The sequence below is a fragment of the Labrus mixtus genome, chromosome 3 (genome assembly GCF_963584025.1).
Source record: "Labrus mixtus chromosome 3, fLabMix1.1, whole genome shotgun sequence".
NCBI classification, from domain to species: domain Eukaryota; kingdom Metazoa; phylum Chordata; class Actinopteri; order Labriformes; family Labridae; genus Labrus; species Labrus mixtus.
Genome location: NC_083614.1, coordinates 6,225,985 through 6,246,029, shown reverse-complemented (window position 1 = coordinate 6,246,029; position 20,045 = coordinate 6,225,985). Strand labels below are relative to the sequence as shown.

Genomic DNA, 20,045 nt, shown 5'->3' with positions numbered 1-20,045 from the left:
TTATGTGTGATTGTAGCAGAGCCGGCCGCACCCTGCAGGGGGCGGTAGAGCACAGGAAGAAGAGGGAGGCTTTGTCTGAGAAATAAGGAGCTGCTTTGTCTTCCCAAACCAAAATGAAGACATGACTGAAAGATCTAGTGGACACTGGATTAAATCATGCAGATTGAACAAAATAAACGACAAATAAGTCAAACATTAGAGCAGATCAAGTCATTTTTACTAGATTCTATAAATACATTCTGCTGCTAATAGTTCTATTAAGCTATTTAAGTGAGATTTCAACTGCATGGATATTTGTTCAGGAGTATTTTAGGATATTTAACCCTAATGTGCTACTACTTTTTATTTAGGGGGTTTTGTGCTTATATTTTAGAGATAGGACGGTGGATGGAGTTGGAAATCCGGGAAAGAGAGAGAGTGGGAAATGACATGAGGGAAAGGAGCCAGAGGTTGGATTTGAACCCGGGCTGACCGTTAGGAGGACTATAGCCTCAATCTCTGTACATGGGGGGGCGCCCAAACCACTGGGCAATACGCTCTGGTTTCACATGTGCACTAAACGCTGTCGTCTGAGGATAAGAAACCTTCATGTGAGCGCACGAAGCTTCCTCATGAGCATTACTTCACTGTGAACACATATAGCCTAACTTTTGTGTGCACACAAGAAATATTCTCATGAGCTTTACTTTTTCCGCTTCCAACAATCAGTGAAAGAAGCATTCAGATCTTTAACTTAAGTAAAAGTACTCAAACATTAAGATTGAAATACTCCACTATGAGAAAAAGTCATTCACAGCCTCACTTGAGTAACAGTAGAGTATTATTTGCGAGTATCAAAAGTGTAAAATGTCTGATGAATTATTATCCTGTATTAAATCTTTAGATTGTTTCTACTGATTCAACAGTGTTTAAAAATAGTCTTCCAGGATTTGTATAGGACTACATATACGTGTATACATTATAATATTACTTCACTGCTTTAACTAATAAAATATATCTGAATGAGTTTCCAAAGTAGCATCAATGATGCTCTGAGACAGACCTGTTTGTTTATTTAGGGCAATGTAAAAACAATGAATGCTTTTTTAATTTTTTTAAAATCATGACTGACCTTAAAAACAAAAACTTCATTCTTGCTTTCCTGAGTCCTGATGCCACTGTAAGGCCTCTGCTGCCCTCATCTGTTCAGGAAAATAACTGCAGTCTGTGTTAATGCAGCCAAACACGTTTATGTAAATGTGTGTTTTTTGCAGTCGCTCATCTGGAAGCAATTCAAAGCAGAAAACATCTGAAATGAACAGTTTATCCTGTGAGTATTAACAATCAATTTTAATCACATACCAACATTTATAGGAGGAAGGTAAGAACAGAAAACAATAACGTTTTAAAAAAAGTAAGTTTACTTTAGATAAACACAAAGTAAGGCTCAAGCAGTTCTTTAAGGGGAGGGGTTTATCGGGTTATCCCAAATTGTACTTTAACAAGAAATATTTTCATGATTATTCAGAATGGGTGTTGTCAGTTAAAACACTTATAATAAGAGCAAACAAGTTTTTATTGTAGGCCTAGTGGATTTATTTGAATTTGACATGATAGCTAAATTGTGTTATCAAAAGTGAGAAGTGGGGTACTCGGGGGGGTTGATGCCCCTCATGGTGCCCCATATGCCCAAAAATGAAGCAAAAGGGCACTCATTGATTCCCCTGTAATAAAAAAAAAAACATGATAAAAGGCCCTCTGAGTCGCCCCTCCAATGGATAAAACATCATTAAATGCCCTCCTACTTGATAAAACATCATTAATGCTTCAGGTACCCTTCAGGTGCCATTTTTATGTCTTTCGACCCTGCCCTTCAGACAACCCGAGGACACCCCAGTAAGAGAGAGACTCAGAAACAAACAAACTTGAGGTCAGATTTTTGCCTTGAGGTCACCTGCGGGTCAACTCAGTTTCTCATTCATGGTTGAACATTTAACCAAACTTCCAGTTTAACAATCAGGAAGAACAGATGATTAAATGTAAATATAAAACTCAGCCAGGACAAACTTTAATATTTATTATATTTTCAACATTTCCTTTAATGCTAAAGAAGGTTTGGTTCGCTCTTGTTTTTATTGTTTACTGCACATTGTAAAAGTAGGAGAGGTCGGGAGTGAGCACAGTACATCCTGTCATGAAAACTCAGATTAAAGGAGTAAAATAACTGCTTAGGTTGACATGTACTCGTGTCGGGTCGTTATGTTCGGAATTCAGTGCATATCTGCCTGCAAAGACTTCAAACTACTTGAGTATTAATGAGCAGATACAGTCAGATTTGTCCTTTTCCAGCCAGTTTCATTTGAAACAATTTGTGTGTTTCTGTTTTTTTTCTGTGCTTAATATTACTACTTGTATTTTAGGTGCCTGTCCACCCTGACTCACTCACAATCTGTTCTGTGCAGAGTAAACAAAGCACAGCAGTCTGCCTCTCTCACATTAGCAGGTCTATCTATGAAGCTTGAACAAACACTTTCCCTGCCGCAGCCTCTTACCAGTCTGCATGTTTTACAGTGAGGGCGAGCTGCGCACCATTTTTATAAAGAGGGGAGGTTAGATCAGGTGTGTCCAGGCTTAAATATTAAACTCTATCCAATGACTTTTCTCTGCTGAACGCTGAGATTTTCACTCTCTGAGCTTCTTCAACTTTTGAAGAACTTTTGTTTCTCGTTCTCTGGGAAGATGTTGGAGAAGATTTTAATCCTGCTCTGTTTGACCTCTGCTGCGGCAGGGCAGCTCTGTAAACCAGGTGAGTGACCAGAATTAGCATTTTTTAAAAAGTTTTGTTAATTATTCTTTGTTCTTTCTCCGTTGGCCTTCTGCTCAGACACTGTGAACACACAGAGTGGTTACTGTAAGGCCTTCAGCCTGCTCGTGTTTCTTTGTTTCCTCTTACGTGTGGAATGCAGATTAATCTGAAGCAAAGTCGATTACACACATAACTCAAATGTTTGACTTAACTATGACCTCCATTTGACATCAACACATTCTTAAACACATGCTCTTTAAGCGTTATATGAGGTTATAAATTAATTTTATATTACCGTTTTTCTGAAAGGCTTTGGGTCTTTTCTCGACACATTGTTAAACTCATACCAGCAGAAAAACACAGCAGTTTACTCAAAATATACTGAATATTACCTAAAACCTTTAATTTACAAGACAAAATGAAGTGTTGTGTTCATTTATGTTCAACTTTGTGTGTATTTGTGTAAAAATACAGTTTGATTTAAACTTTTTATTTCTATTTTATTTATTTATTGCAAGACAACAGACAATACACCACAAAACAACAAGAGGCGAGTACAATGACTACAGGCCAGAATAAAGGGGGAATATTCATGTTGTGTCCCACACTCATATTTCACATGTTAATAGAACAGAATGAGGGTTACTTGTTAAAATGTTTTAATTTGCTGTCAGACGGATAGTGTCTCTGGAAGTACAGTCTTCATCTCCTTTACCAAAATGGTCTTCTCCTACATTTTTCACTTGATATCAAATCTCTGTCAGACTGTTAAGAGAATTGATTCTTATGTGTCATGGTAATAACTCTTCAGGTTTTAGAAGACTGATTTTTCATATTCCTCTGTGTATTGAAAAAGAGCAAGAGACATAAGCCTACATGAGAGTATTCAGGGGGAAATACTTTTAAACCCGACAGTTCTACGGTATCCCTGGAGGGACAGGTAATGAAAAAACTATCCTGTACTCCTAAGAAAATGTCTTGTGTTCACCATGAGGTTTCTATGTTCATGATGAAGCTTTGTGTGCTCACAAGAAGGTTTCCTGCACTAAGAGGAAAACATTTTGTGTGCATAAGAAAGTATTGCGTGCACATGTGAAGCTCATGGAAGCGTATTGAATTCAAATGAGAAAGTAAAAATCTGTTCTGTAGCACTTTTAGATTTGCTTTAAATGTAAAGTGCATCATAAATAAAAATGTATGTTTCTGAATTAATGAGATAATTATCTCAGAATTATGAGATGTTTGCATTTCTCGGCACATCGTTGGCGCCTCGGCTGCACACCGTGGGGATCCAGTGTTTTCAGTAATTATCTGATTGTCTCTTGAGTCCACATGTAGCCTGCCTGAATGTATTTCAGATGCATCATGTTATGTCAGTGAAGCATGTCTTATCGATACAGCTGATCCTCCTGACAGATCAGAGGGGGGTTTGCTTCTAAACTCCAAAGATCTAAGATGCCTGCAGAAAATCAACAACAATATGTGACCTAAAGCACACTGCGTATGTAAACACTGTAACAACTCTACCTCATATATATTAACAATCTGTTACATAACTATATTTTTATTATCATGTTCATCTCAGCATTTTTTTTGCACTACTCACCACTGCACTATTGTCTTATTTAGCCTTGTATTAGTGTTTTTTTTTGCTTATATTATGTTTAATGTTTAACTTTGTACATTGAGAGCACAGTTACTGAAGACAAATTCCCTGTGTGTGTAAGCATACATGGCCAATAAATCTGATTCTGATTCCAAAGACACTAATATGTCCCCATGTTTTAAACCAAACCAAATAAAACTGAATTAAACTCAAAAGTCAGAATGTTCATACTTTAAATGATCTAAATGAGAGCTTCTGTTGGGAATTTGAGGAACAGGTATCCCAGGATTTAAAAATGTATTCCTGAGATAATTATCGTGTTTATTAAAAAAACAGAGCAGATCTTATTTTCTCATGTGAATGCATTACTCTTCAACAGAAACTGTCTGGCCTACAGAGATGTCAGAACACTTTAAAGCTTTTCCTTTCAGACAGAATGGCAGAAACTTTCTGCACTTTAACACTTTCCAGTGATCGCGAGAAACTTCCAGAGCACACAACTTTTCTCTTGAGCCCAACAAAATATCTCAACACACTTTGTGCTCGCGGGATAATTTCTATAGAGCCCACGAGGAAACTTATGTGAATTTCAAACATATCTTTATTTCTGCCCATATCCTGTTATGGTCTCTATAAAGTTCAATCTAAGTATAGAACAAACTTAAAATAAATACAACATTGTTCAGCACATCACTGTTGTTGAATGAAATGTATTGTTTCTCAGTTTTATAATTCATCAATGCTGACTTAATGTCAATATTTACTGTAGTGTATTATGTTTTTTTTTTAGAAAAGGAAACTCTCACATGAGGCGTTTAACCTGTAGACGTAGACCTCATGCTCTCACTTCATACACATCCCTGAGGGAGATTTAGTGAATGATATCCAGGGGCGATGCTAGAGTCTGTTGGGGCCCTCTGCAAAAATTAATTGGGGGGCCCTCCAACAAGCGCTCATCTCCATTATGTCAAGCAATTCATGCGAGCACTTTTTTTCCCTCTCCTATAGACAGATCATTTTCCTTAATGTTTCTTTGTTGACTTTCATTGACAAACTTTGGTTTTCACAGCAATCATGCTGAGCAGGGCAACAAAAATGAGTGCTGTCAGCACTGCTGTGGTTTAAAGTTTGTGAACCCTCAGGGGCCCCCCTAACTGGTCTGGGGCCCCAAGCACTTGCCTGCCTTGCCTGATGACAAGCAGCGCCTCTGATGATATCAACGTTATAGTTAACACTAAGAAAAGAAAGCTTACACTGCCAATAAAAAATCACCTACTATGGAAACTACATGTGTGTCCTCTAAACTTTAACACACGGCAGTAATAAATAAAGTTACAGAGCAGGAAACCAACCTCCTTTCCCCGCTCTGTTTTCGACACACCTGACAATAAAGTTTTCAAGTTTGCAGACTTCAGCAGACACACGCTGAGAGTCATTTAATGACATGTGGGCAGACTCTTAAAGATCTACTATTCTGCATGTCATGACTTCTACAGTGGAAGATTTTAAACATGTTTTTTAAGTGAAAAACTTCAATGAAGTGGTAGACTGTGCTTCACATTTCATCGTGATGAAACATTTGTTAACAAAGAATGAGAAATGCTTATTTCATTGGAAAGAATTTCAAAAGGTTTCGATGAATTTCACACTCTGCTTTTTAAGATTTCAATATTGAAGAATTCAGCCCGAGAAACTGAAACTGTTACTGAGCCGTGCGTCAGAATCTGTTTTTTTTTTCTCTTTGCAGATGCTTCAGATGGCTACAAAGTCCGAATCAGCATCAAAACAGCTCTGGGAGATCAGGCCGTGCGTGTTTCTTTAAATATTAATCTGCCTGCTCCAAAACGATCAAAGCTTCTCATCATGACTAACAGTTTGAAGCCTTACCATGTTATGTGCTTTCTAACACTGTAACATATAATTTATAACCAGCAGATCATTTATGCAGCCAAAGCTTTCCTTAGAAAGAGTAATATGATGAATTTAAAAACATAATTCTGTTTGTGTGACTTTTTACTACGAGGGCAAAGTCCATGTGGTGATCAGTCAACCTTAAAGGTCTCTAAGGCAGCACATGATCTTTCTGTTGTCGTTGTTGTTTCAGTACCTGTGGGATGAGAAGGAAATGTTTCTTTTTCGATCAACGATGGCGTACGCCATGAGGGGACAACTCAGCCAGCAGTTTGAGTAAGAAAACTTTCTGTACACGTTTAAAACAATAACAAAGGTAAAGAATATGATGGCCTATAAAACTGTTATATAATATCTTCTCACCACAATAAAAACCAGTGACTCATACTTAATGAACCTGTTGTTGAGACTAACAAGCTCTTTATTGTCCTGTGGAACTTCCCCAGTGTGTCCAACATCATCGTGTGTGAAGAGACTGCCAGAGTGTCCTTCTGGTTTGTGGTGACGTCTCCGCTCAACATGTCCAACCTGGTAGATAAGAAAAGTGTGGAGGAGGCTGTCAGGTAATCGCTTCATACGCTGACACTTTATAACTCTATTCTCTCTGCAACAACTGAAAGAGGTCACATATCTCATTTATGTCAGATTGCAGTGCAGTGCAATCTTTGTTTTCGTCTGTTTGGTTTGGATGAAACAGGAAGTGGTGATGCCATCTCAGCAGTTCACACACATTGTTTGATATTTAGTTCTTTGAAGGTTGTGATGGATGTAAAATGTCAATTCAAACGTTCAACTTTCATTAAACACCTTTTTGTTCTTCAAGCTGTAATTTGAAACTTTTGATCTAGATGTGTCTCTTTAGAACTACCAGTCTCTCAGATCAACAAAAGTCCATCAGCGGACCATTATGACCGAGGTCAGCCGTTTGTAGGACTAATCTCCATTCTGATGTGAAGTCCACAGATGATTCAGCTCTTTTTTCTGTATTGTAGACCAAACAAAGTCTTCGGTTGGTTCGGTTAGTCTCCTTTTCTTTCAGTTTGCTCTTGTAATGATACCCCGCGATTATACCGCCTACAAACACCCCCCCTGAGTGGGCAGGGTTTCTCCTCCCCCATGTGGTGGCAGCGCCTTGAAAAATAAGGTCTATGAGGGGCACTGGTGGCCTAGTGGTTAGTTTTTACTAACTACTTGTCCTAGAAGTTGGAGGCCTGGGTTTGAATCTGACCTGTTGCTCCTTACCCGCATGTCATCCCCCACTCTCTCTCTCCTTGATTTCCGGCTCTATCCACTGTCCTATCTCTCAAATAAAAGCATAAAAAGCCCCAAAATAAGGGCGCTGGTGGCGCAGTGGTTAGTGTGCGCGTCCCATGTATGGAGGCTATAGTCCTCCAAGCGGGCGGCCCAGGTTCAAATCCAGCCTGTGGCTCCTTTCCCACATGTCATCCCCCACTCTCTCTCTCCTCCTGATTTCTGACTCTATCCACTGTCCTATCTCTACATTAAAGGCACAAAAAGCCCCAAAATAAATAAATAAAATAATCCTCAACTTGAGACCGCATTTCCAATGTGGCGTCGACATGAAACCTGTGCTTCAAAATTCAGTGGGTGACATCACTGAGAGTACGTCCATGTGGAAATATGAACATGCTAAAGTTAGCCAATATGTACAGGTCATACTAACCAGGTGTAGGAAAGAACTTCAAATGATCATACAGATACATGTTAATGGTTTTGAATGGAAAGGTTTTTTGAACACTGTTGAGATGGAATAGAGGAGACAGAGGAGACAGAGGAGACAGAGGGAGAGAGGGAGAGTGATGAAGTTGAATGAAGAATAATGAATGACTGTGGGAGTCTTTCTGCTTGAACTTACACTGAGATCCATTTGTCTCAGTCACGTCACTTTCCATTTTGGATGAGCTTGCTGACTGCTGAAGTCAAAGCTAACTTATCAAATATTTGATAGGGTTAGGAGTATTTTTAAGATTCTTGATATATTTTTTCTGAACCACTTACAATACAGACAGAGAAAACTAAAACTCAGCATTAAAAATGAAGTTAAATAAAAAGATAATGAAAACAAAAAGATATCAAACTGACTAATGAAAAATCCCAAACTATTGAAACCATTCCCCTAAATTATGCAATCTAAGACCAGAGCCTGAATGGTTTATATGTTGTGAGATGGATGGATAGAGGTGTGTGTATCTTGTCTTAATCAAAGAACAGCTTCATATTTCCCCAAACCAACTTGCTGCCTGAAGCTAAACTTGGGCATGAAACTTGATTAGACAACACCGTGATATCTGATATCTGGCCCTCATTAAGCGTCATTAAAAGGATTAGACTGAGCCATTATTCCTCTGTAGTTGTTGAAACACAGCGGGGCATTTTGGGGTCCCATTAATTAATCATGTGAAAAAGGAGAGGACTGGACATTCTTAAAAAGCCATATTTGTGCTTTTTGTTTAGGTCATCATGAATCATTGAGTTCTCCTGACTTGAATAATTTCAGCTAGCCCACATTTGTAGCATTGAGAACATTTTGATCACTGAGGACTTATGAAACAAACTCTTCGGTTTCAAACACTTACAGATTCCTTAGAGGAGTAAAAGTTGCAGCAGTTGTTCTGCTGTCCTGAAATCAAATCAGTCTTCAAACAATTTGCTCAAAATGTTCATTATTTGTATGGAGAGGTCACATTTAATCAACATTTCTTTACTTTTCCAACAGAAAGCACAGGAACCGCATCAACAGTGCCTTTCTGCTAACAGATGAAACCCTGGAGTTTGATGGCATCCCCCGGACCCTGGAAGCCCCCTTCACTCCTGACACCCCCCCATGGCTCATTGTGTTCGGGGTGGTCATGGGCGCCGTGGTCGCTGGCATCATTGTTTTCATTGGGTCCTCTGTGGTCCAAAAGAAACGGTGAGCAGATGATTGAAGATGCAACGATCTCTACGGTGGCCCTGAAGTTCAAGACACAGCAGAATTTAAGGGCAACGCAAAAACCTCTCACAAAACAAGAACATGATCATACTTTACACAAAGAAACGTACTAAATATTTCATGACACACAACATTTCAGAAAACAAAAAATCTTTTTTAAAAACGAAAACAAACATCTCACAGAACAAATTTACATTTTAATCACAGAACAAGGAAATGAACCCGTCTTCTGCATTTCTATTAAGCATTTTTCATGGGTAAGCGCCACCTAGTGTTGGGCTTCTTGCTTAAAAAAAGACTAATTTTGTGAAATGTCTTCAATGTATTTGTTGTCTTGTCATGTTGTGTTTTGGAAATGTCATTGTGTTTATATGTAAATAGAAAATTCAGATTTTTGTGATTATTTCTTTTTGTGATGCATTTAGTGAGGTCGTTGTGTTTTGTAAAAGCTTCACTTTTTTTACTCTTATGAATGTTTTTTTTATCTAAATTGTTTTGTTTTTGTGTTTTTGAAATGTTAAACGTCCTTTTTGTTTGTTTGTTTGTCTTGACCTTGAAAGGCTACAGCAGAGGACTTATTTGTTTGCTTTTTATTCCAGCAAAAAGAACCAGAAAACCCCAGAGGACGAGGACAGTGAAGAGGAAGAGAGCCGAGGGAAAACGATGGAAAGCGGAGCTGCCAACGAGGGCGTTTACAACATGTCGTTCTCAGACGAGGAGCGGTTCACACAGATTTAAAAAGAAAACATCTTTAAAAACAAAACAAAAAAACACTTCCATGTGAGAAACGAGATGTTGCAAAAGGTTTTCAAGCTGCTCCTAGAATGCTGCACTGTAAAACAAATCAAAGTTGTAGTTTAGAATTAGTTTGTCATTGAAAAGATTTGATACATTTGATTATTTTGGAGAGTTTTTTTTACTGCACATTTCTTAACTTTCATCACCTTTCAGCCCGAAACAACAAGCACATGTAAATTACTAATGGTATTAATGATGGTTTTACACATAAACACATTTTCTGCATCAATTGATGATAATTAAAGATCTCTGCGAGAGAATATCTGACAGCTCGTGAGTCCTCTTCAAAAAGGAATCTGGCATACATCCATTCACGAGTTGAGATATTGTTTGTGCTTTTTGTGTTTATTTCAGGCCTGTGAGTGAAAAATAGAGTTTGCCCTGAAGAGATGAATACATTATTTTGTCTTCTGTCTGTTCTTCATGTAGATGTCAGGCTGCACACTGGATGCTTTCTATATTTAACCTGCATTTTTTTTTACCCAAATCTGATTGATTTAGAAGAGATCAGATCAAACACAGAGTCCCAGAGGTGATGTCTCCTGTTTCATGTTAGATCTCTGCTGCTGAAATGATTGTTGGATTCCTCTTTCTTCTCCCAGACTGGAGTGGGAGGGAGTGGGTGGGAAACCCCCTGAAGTCAGCTGGAGCTGCAGTTTCCCAGCTTTTTCCCCGGAATTAAAAGATGCGTTTCAAAGAATGGGATTCATTTTCCAAATGAAAAATGTTCACTTAACTTATCAACACATCGATAGAGATTAAAGAGGAAACCCCTTTTACCCTACATGTCATATTCACTCGGTCACACCACGATCACACCACGGTCACACACTGATGGCAGAGGATGGTCCTTAAAGCACTCCATTATCACCCATACACACCGCCACACAGTAGGGGGAGCAATCTGTGGTTTCAGTGTCTTAACCGAGGACATTTCAACATGGGACTTCAGGAGCTAGGGATTGAACCCCAGACCTTCTGGTTTAGGCTTAGAGACCACCCACTCTACCACTGAGCAACAGCCGCCAGACTCAGTGGTAGAGTCATCCAATACCACTCAGTATGTTTACATGAGGTTAGAAAATGTTGATTTATTGTGTTAGTCTGACACTGGTGGCGCAGTGGTTAGTGCGCGTGCCCCATGTATGGAGGCTAAAGTCCTCAAAGTGGGCGGACCAGGTTCAAATCCAGCCTGTGGCTCCTTTCCTGCATGTCATTCCCCATTCTCTCTCTCCCTCTCTGATTTCTGACTCTATCCACTGTCCTATCTCTCCATTAAAGGCACAAAAATAAATCTTTCAAAATAAAAAAGACTGGCTGAAATGGATGTCAATTGAATTTGAAGTCGGACTCACACACCTGCTGTAGATTATTCGGGTTGAGATCAATACCATCAAACCCCATCAGAGTCGGATCTGTTATACACAGTCCATGAGTCAGACATACTTCTGTCAATAGATATGATTATCTCCTGGTGCATGCTGGGACAAGGACAGTCGTCCAATTAAAAGGCGTAATCGAGCTGTAACTCGACTGTGCATGTAAATTTGCTGACTGTTGCACATCACAATCAGGTTTGCGCAGAGATCTGAGGGTCAAACTTTGAATACTGTATATTTAGAGCATAGAAAAGGACCTGTTCCTAAACATCTGCCCAAATTAATTCATCTGAAAAATAAACGAATCAAACCATCTTTTGTCTGACGTCTAAGATCAATGTCCAGCTGCTCTGATGATGATGAAGGCAAAGCTGAAATGCTTATGTCCACCTTTAGGTGGCACCGTTGTACCGTCATACAGAGTCTTTCTTCTTCTTCCTGGTCAGATTCTGCTGTCCTCCACTTCACACATCTCTGCTTTACTCTCTTTAAAGTGTGTTAGCGACAAACTGCCCTTTCAATGAAAGAGAATTTCAAACATATTTTAATTTCCTGTTTCCTATTTTGGTCTTCCGTCTTTCACTTTGTGTCTATATTTAGTTCTTTGTTAAAGTAACTCTGTTCCTGATCTGCAGGTGAGGATGTCTTCTTGTAATTATTCATTTGTTTCAGCAGCAGTCGAATGCATTAAGATAAAACAGTGTGGTGGTACATGCAGCGTGGAAATGACTATTAATTTTCTGGCTCTTCATGAAATACCCCCCTCCTCTTCCTCTGCATTTCATGCTGTTGCCTGAGGAGTCCACTCTATAAAAGATTTTCTGTCAAATTCAGTTTGAAAGCATCACAATCTCATTAAGGAGGCGTTAGATTAAGACATAAATTGTCAGTGTGGAGGGTGAAAGAAAGTGCAGAAAGTCAAACACATTTGATCACATTATTTACTGGCATTAGTTTAATAACTCCTCTTGATACCTTCTCAAAAATAATGAGCTTTGAAATAGCCACAGAAATGAGTCATTGTGAGACGACAGCCTGCCTGGATAACACAACACAATCTTAAAAAGCATTGTTGTGCAGCTTCCTCTGTGTTCAGGGCTCGTCTCCAGAACAATGGCTGCACGTTCTACATCACATAATGGCTGCTGCCTAATTCTGTCTCTTTAAACGCGGGACATAAATAAGCCTTTGGAGATAATTCTAGACGAGCAATCACAACAGTGAATTAAAAATAATCGTCTTGTGTGGGTGAAATGAGGGGCAACATTGTAAGTCGGCAACAGTTTAATAACTGCAAATCAGATGCTTCATTTCCTGTGTGGATTCCAGTAAATAGACCCGTCCCACAGGAGAGTCCACTGTGTGGAGCAATGACCGCTACAGCAGGAGTTGATGTTTATCTACACATGGACATTATTTACTTTCACAACAGCACACACACTCTCTGACAGTGACAGTCTAATCATCTCTAACTGTGTGCACATTGCATAGTGAGTAGGGGTGTCACGATTCTTCACACACACCATTACATCCTCTTTACGCATATTTCTCTCAGCACTGATACATAGAAATGTGTTTGAATACAATTTTGAATATCATTCCGGAAATGACAACATTCAAGATTTGATCCTGCAGGCCATGAAAACAGCTTATTAAAATTGGATATCTAAATGAGGTCTTATAAATGAGGCATTTTCTGATTAAGACGTGGGATTTGATTTTTTTTTAAACTCAGGTTTTAGAAGCATTCTTTGGAAATTTGAATGATCTGCATCACATCCTCCATCCTGTTTACATTCAGCTCTTTGTGCTGTGGAAAATAAACAACTATCCCACAATGTTCAAGGTTGGAGTCACAGTAGATATGGCTGCACGTTAACAGGAATCTTAATGAAATAGTCATTTCCATATCCTCTTTTTTTATACTGAGGAAAACATGTTTTTATGCATCTAGAACCATTTTCACCAACTTCATTTCATACAGTCAATGCAAAGAACTCAATTATGTAAGAAGAATGGAGGAAAATAAAATAATTGCTTGATCTCTGTATTAGCTTGAGTTAACTTGGGCGAGACATTCCTGTGAAACTGTCTTAAAAGTCAGTCAGCCATGAAAATCTCCTGATCCTGAGACTCAACAATCTACCTTCTACAACCCAGCATTAATACAAAAAGCACTTTACAGGTTGGTTGTCTTGTAGAAAGACCTGACAAATCATTTTTTTAAATAAACTTCTTTACAAATCTGCTTCATGTTGTTATTTCAGCGTTCTTTGGGTCCATTAAATGTTTTAGGTTGCAGCCAAGAGTCTCTTTTCAAACAGCCTTAGTAAACTGAAAGCAGCCAATGTAGGACTTGATAGATTTGGTGAAACTGAATACCAGTACATGGTATCCATCTGATAAAGGCTCAGAAAAGGTGAGTTGAGTCTTATCAAGCTAGCAGGTCTCAAAACTTAGCACTTCTCAGCCTCAAGTATCTGACATCGCATGTTCCTATGATGAACTTTTGGTTTTGTTGGGTGAGGGGGGGGGGGGGGGGGGGGGGGGGGGGGAATCAGGAGTAGAGAGTGACATGCAGGACAGAGTTAAACCCAGGCCACCCGCTTTGAGGGCTACAGCCTCTTTAGAAGGGGCGTAGCCCTCAACAAGGCCAATGGGTGCACAGTAACTAGACAAAAACCCTCATCCTGCTTTATTATCACTCATAAAGAATCTGCTGTGGAAAATGTTGAAATAGAAAATGTTAAAACTATTTTTTTCTGTAGCGGGCTTTTTGTTGCCTCTTCTGACACCTAGCCCTCGAGTCTCAGGCATTTTATAGAACTACATAGAAATCTTTATGCTGATGGTGTTGTTATTTTTTTGGTAAACACATATTGAGGCATTCATTAATTAATGAACTCATTAAAAGTTTGTTTCATAACCAGCTCAAAACTCCACACAGGATCTTTAAAGAAGGAGGCAGTGAGGAATCAGAGCTGTGTGAGTTTCCTCAACCGTTTGCAAACACACCTGGACAAAACTTTTCCTGTGTTTTGGTCTGAGCACAATACTAGTTTTTCAAATCTCACAGTGTGAAGGTAAAATGCTGCCATACTGCTGCCTTCAGGGAACAGGAGGATTTTCGGGGTTGTGCTGAACTTGTTTCTGTTGTTTCAATACATCTCTGACTCTGGCAGTGACCAGGGTGTCTCTGAAAGTGCACCTGCAGGCTAAAGCGACAGTAAACTCAGATTAGCTTTCAGCCTGCAGCTTTTGTGTTTTGTGCCAAATGAATTAAACACTGACCCTACATTTTAATCACCCTTCATTTTCTGTAAAGAATCAGAATCGTGACACCCCCTAATAGTGAGTGGACTCTGCTGATGTGATGAAGACTCAGTCATCATGATACCAGAGTTTAAAACTTCAACTCGGCTCTCGTAAAAATCAAACGATACCTGTTCAGATACAACAGCAACAAAAACACAAGTCCTGGGTAACCGATAAATTGGATCATTTCTTGTTCTTAATTGCACAAAAACATGCATGTTGCCCATGTTTTGTGCCTTTAGACAGTGTGCAGGAGGAGGATTGATGGACTCATTCCTCTCCAGCGTACCTGTCCTTTAAAAAAGATGGATTTAAAAAAAAGCTTTGGTATTATAATGTACTATAGATCATTAAAATAACAGACTGTATTGTGTCACATGGTATCTAAGAGTATTGAAGTGTTGAACATTTAGACTTGCTGAGCTACAGAAAAGAAATGAAACACACTCGGACTCACAAACAGACTCTGTGAACACGTGGCAGTGTAGATCATCGACAGTGCTGTACTGTTTAAAACTCTCCCAATTCAGAAGCTTCATTCAAATTCCAGGGATTTCCAAAGAGCATGTCCATATTAAACTATCAATATTAAATATCACAATTCTGCTCAATATTTAATGAGGCCCATTTTCTAACAATGCAGCTTTCAGGGCTCGGAATCAATATTTAAAAAAAGTTAATTTTTCATAACTTTAAGCTTTGAAAGCTCCAGTGCATTATTAATGTCAGCTACATGAGCAGTGTGAAAAGTGACAGATCCATATGCATTTCTACAAAGACTGTGGAGGTGAAAACTATACGCTGTGCACTGATGCCAACACAAATCTTCGCTCTGCTGTCGAACTCCTGGATTTTTCCCCTGCAGGGGGGGGGCCAAACAAGAAGATTTCTGTCAGAGTCTGTGTGTTTATCCACCCTGCTGTTTTGAAAATCCATCACTGTCAACAGCCCCACTCCTCTCTCTAACTTTTCCCTTTATTGCAGACTAGAAATCCCATCTCTGTTGTTGTTTTTCATCGTCCTCCTTTTGTTTATGAGTCTCATCGTCAGGCGCCTCAGCAGTCTCTCCTCCCCCTGTCTCTCCCCCGTCTCCCTCCTTCTCTCTCTCTCTCTCTCGAATAATCTCCACCAGCCTCTGAAACTTCTGGTTTAACTCCTCCATCCCTCCCACCACTTTCCCCTCGTCCTTCTCCCCGTCGCTCTCCAGCGAGCTCAGTGACTCAGCGCGTGAGTCACGACCCTCGAACTCGTAAGTCTGCAGTGAGTCATATGGCGGCTGCGACAGGTCAAAGGTGACCTGGTCCAGACGGATGTTCAGGAGGTCTTCCATCCGGAGAGGCTGCGGGTTGGCCGCCTCTCCTCTCGCGCTCTCCGCCCCGCATGCCCAGCCCGTGTTGTTGCCAAACAGCCCCCCAGTTAAGGACAAAGGCTGCGAGGTCAGATCCTTCCCCTGGAGTTTGCACATGTTCAGTAGCTGCATCCCCGCCGGGAACAAGCCACCACTACTCACCCCGTTGGAACATGTCCCTCTGTTGTTGGGATTCAGCGAGCCCACGATGCTGTACGTGTCTCCTGGCAGGTAAACAGGAGGCTTTACACAACTCGTTTGACCTCCATTTGAATAATTTCGCTCGGAAACAGAGGGAATAGAAGAGTCAGTATCAATGTCATCCAAAGTGCAGCTGGTGGCTCCGGTGCTGATCTGGGTCTGCGATGACCCCGGCCGCCCCTCGTGCTGGTTTGACGAGGAGCTGGTGTGACTTTGGCATGAAGACTCATTTGGGTCACAGTGGGACAGATCTGCAGAGTCGCCGGCTGGTGTCGACTCTGTTTCTGTCGGTTTTATCTGTGAAAGAAAAAGAGAAAGACGGTTTCATTTGACTCGGACCGACATGCAGGGGTAAATAAATAAATAAATATATGAGAGCAAAAACAGGACTAAATTCTTTACATATAACTCCACTAAATGACTGCTGTATCATATTAAAAATCAAATAGCACTAAACGTTCCGCCTATGTGAATTGATTTGTGTGATTGAGGAAATGTCAAATTGTCAAACTGCACAAATGTTCTCATCCTGACATTTTACGTATCCTTGAGCGGGAGCCCAGTAGTTGTATAATGGCTCCTTGGTTAGGTATGCTCCTTTTAATTTTGTGATTCAGATATGTTTTCTTATTTTTTTGCACACAGTTTTTTAGTAGCTGGTAACAGTCTCATCATCCAGTCATCATCAATGACTTTCAAATGGTTGGCTTGTTTTAGTTACATTGGACATGAAACAGTTGCCAACATTTTGCAGAGAGGCTCTGCAGGAGAATTCATTTTGAATTGGCTTAATCTGAAGAGCAAGAAAAGTGAAAGAACACAGTGAGCTTTCATATTTTCTGCAGTGCTGTTAGAGGGTCACATATTATAAAATAATACTTTACAAAAATTGTCTAATACTGTGTCTCTAGCCCGTCTTCAAACTCCCCAATTATGAGAAAAGTCCATCCTCTCTGTCTTTTTCCTGCACCTATTTTCAGAAAATTTGTGCTCAAACAGGCGGTAAGGAGATTTTCCCTCCATCACAAAGGGCAGTAACCCATCCCCCAGGTGGGTGACACTCCCACAGCTAGGTGTTTGTCTAGCTGTTGGGTGGGGTGTGTTCAGACACAGCTCATTTACATTTAAAGGTACAGACACAGAAACAGTCTGTTCTGAGCAGGGCTGAAGTAGAGGGGTTTATAGACATGATCAAATACAGGATCAGAGTGGATTTAGAACAAGAAACTTCACACACATGTTTTGAGGAGATCTGAGAATTATTTTAAGGAGGGAAAAAATGTGACCATTAAACTTCAAATTCTCTAGCGAGTTTGTGCACAAAAGGCGAGCAAACATCCACAGACAGCTGGAGGCTACGTATGAGATACAATTATGAAGAAACTGCCTGCTTATACTGGCCAAACAAATGTAGATAAAAGAAAACTCTATAATATACCCACAATTGGACAGAAATATATGGTTGAAACTAAAACTGAAAGGAGCAACGCTTAGAGAGGACAGAAATCAAGATGTTGTCTTTAAATTCAGCAGAACTGAATTTTTTTCCACAATTATAATAGATAAAGTACATTACACGTCAATGATGGGGTCTAAATTTAAACAATTAATAGTAATTACTAGGGTTAGCAGATTTCTTTAAATATTGATTAATGTGTCACAGTGAAACAATTTTAAAACATGACATGACAAGACCTACTAAGGATTTGAAAAGTAACTTGAACATTTCTCTATTAAACTGGACACTCAAACTTCTATCAAACAGAGTGAACTTTGACAGACTGGCTAACACCACCTCAAAACCCCATTGTTGTTCTCTGCCACATATATAAAGGTAAATAATTTAAGTACTTTTTTTCATGTATTCTTGTTTTTGGATGGAGGTGGTGTCACATTATTATCTTCAGTTCATTTTTTTGCAGGATTTAGTTTGACTTTTGTTTGTTTGGTCCAATGACCATCAAGGAAATCTATCAAAACATGTTGCTTCTTAAGTCATGAGTACTTGAGGTTGTAATATAAGAAACCACACTAAACATTTGCTAATATAACCCACATGTAATGGCCTTTCTTTGCCTCCACATTAAAGTTTTTGGTTTTGAACTCTATTATCTGACCTTGGCCAGATCCTGCTGCTCTTTTGTGTCGGCTGTGTTCGCTTCACTGCCCTCCTGTCTGTCTGTGATTTTGCTCGTCGCCAGCATGTGCTCTGCTTTATAACAACCAGTGCTGATCTCGGGAGAGCGCAGCAGAGGATCAAAGGTGTTCTGGTTGGGGATCACCAGGGAGCTGCCGAGATGACCTCCATTGAGCCTGTGGGTCAGCTGCGTCAGCTGCACACCCGCCTCCAGAGGTCCGACTGGATAATCTCTGAGAACAGGCAGTGTGTGGAGGCCGTAACAAAGGCGGCCGTAGAGCGGAGCGGAGCCCGGCCGCTGTTGAGGGCTCAAGCCGGGGCGCGGGTTACGACTCCAGCTGTACGTCCTGGCCCTTGGAGGATTCTGCGGGGTGTACCATCTGTGCCAAGAGATAAACGTCAGAGAGACACACAGACTCGCACACACTCCCATTAGCCACATTCACAAGGACTGAAAATTTGTTGTTTATTTTTGGGAACAGCTCACATGTTCCTGTTGTTGTGCATGTGCTGCATTCTGTGCATGCTCTGCAGTGCCGTGATGTCAAAAGCTGAGGTGTCTGCTTCCCCTCCCCCCTCGTCATCATAGGATATGATGTTCTCCCTGACATCATCCTCCTCGAAGGGCGAGTGGGAGTCTCGCTTCTGATGGCGCAATGACAGCGAGAGTGCACACACCACTATAGGGCATGCGGGAGACACACAAGCACACACTCTTCAGCAATAAGGAGGAAACCTGACAAAACTAGTCACCATCTTTTTAAAAAAAAAATCACAAACATCACATTAGTGGCGCTTCAGAGACTTCAGAGAAAACAAAACGTACCCAGCAAAGTTGTGACACACGCCAGCATCGCCAATAAGGTGACCAGACTGAAAATGAGAGATGCAGAGGAGGACGGCATGGGGAGGCAAACCATGTGTCTCTCCCATCGCCTGTCCCTCTGCGTCCCCCGGTCCTCTGTCTGCATGCCCCCCCGCAGACACGGGCAAATGGTCACAGTGACCGTGCCAGTGTTGGTCAGACCCGAGGCCCCGTCGCGAAGCACAACTGGCACGTAGAGGGTGAGTAAGGATGAGGAGAAGCCAGGGAGGGGCTCCAAGGCTGACTGCAGAACCAGGCTGGCTGTCACACCTGATAACAAGAGGACAGAAACACACATCAAACACGGTCACTGCACAAATAGCCTGCACCACTTTTTTTTTTGGCTTCTGTCATGTTTCTGGATTGTGTGTGTGAAAGAGAAAAGCCGAGCCAGGCAGAGTGACCTCCAGATTCCCTGATGGAAAGGTTCAGGGCGGAGCTGGACTCTGGGGGGATGCTGAAGTGAACCGGGGTGTCTTGACCTCCTTGGTCCTTGTCGATGGCTCGCAGGACCTGAACTACCTGCACAACACACAACAGCCCAGAATTATATGTATAGAAAAATAAATGTTTTACTCTTTTTATTTTACTCATTTATTTTTTGGGGCTTTTTGTGGTTTTAATGGAGAGATAGGACAGTGGATAGAGTTAGAAATCAGGGAGACAGAGAGTGGGGATTGACATGCGGGAAAGGAGCCACAGGTTGGATTCGAACCTGGGCCGCCCGCGTTGAGGACTATAGCCTCC

The 20,045-nt window shown here is 40.6% G+C and overlaps 3 protein-coding genes across 7 annotated transcripts in view; 2 read left to right on the top strand and 1 right to left on the bottom strand.

The window, feature by feature from the left end:
* LOC132956355 (sex comb on midleg-like protein 2) overlaps nucleotides 1-20,045 on the top strand; it is a 486,888-nt gene that overhangs the window by 155,948 nt on the left and 310,895 nt on the right. The gene's annotated exons all lie outside the window — the stretch shown is intronic.
* cltrn (collectrin, amino acid transport regulator) lies at nucleotides 2,625-10,150 on the top strand. Its single transcript, XM_061029606.1, has 6 exons — nucleotides 2,625-2,785; nucleotides 6,139-6,197; nucleotides 6,496-6,578; nucleotides 6,749-6,865; nucleotides 9,040-9,234; nucleotides 9,855-10,150. The coding sequence occupies exons 1-6, from the start codon at nucleotides 2,719-2,721 to the stop codon at nucleotides 9,991-9,993; spliced, it is 660 nt and encodes a 219-aa protein (XP_060885589.1). The 5' UTR covers nucleotides 2,625-2,718; the 3' UTR covers nucleotides 9,994-10,150.
* The window catches only part of LOC132956335 (cadherin-24-like), a 52,351-nt gene continuing 46,278 nt past the window's right edge, over nucleotides 13,973-20,045 (bottom strand). For both annotated transcript variants that reach the window (XM_061029716.1, XM_061029724.1), the window contains 5 exons: nucleotides 19,703-19,820; nucleotides 19,260-19,568; nucleotides 18,921-19,113; nucleotides 18,414-18,813; nucleotides 13,973-16,593 (listed from right to left, as the gene is read on the bottom strand). In XM_061029716.1, coding sequence (XP_060885699.1) covers nucleotides 15,733-16,593; nucleotides 18,414-18,813; nucleotides 18,921-19,113; nucleotides 19,260-19,568; nucleotides 19,703-19,820 — 1,881 coding nt within the window. In that variant the 3' untranslated portion in view covers nucleotides 13,973-15,732. The remainder of the gene's footprint in view (nucleotides 16,594-18,413; nucleotides 18,814-18,920; nucleotides 19,114-19,259; nucleotides 19,569-19,702; nucleotides 19,821-20,045) is intronic.

What these genes read in the sequence shown, in the direction of transcription:
- cltrn (XM_061029606.1), top strand. Translation starts at nt 2,719, where the DNA reads ATGTTGGAGAAGATTTTAATCCTGCTCTGTTTGACCTCTGCTGCGGCA. An exon ending in AGGGCAGCTCTGTAAACCAG is followed by an intron (nt 2,786 to 6,138) that starts GTGAGTGACCAG and finishes TTCTCTTTGCAG; the next exon opens with ATGCTTCAGATGGCTACAAA. An exon ending in AGTGTGGAGGAGGCTGTCAG is followed by an intron (nt 6,866 to 9,039) that starts GTAATCGCTTCA and finishes CTTTTCCAACAG; the next exon opens with AAAGCACAGGAACCGCATCA.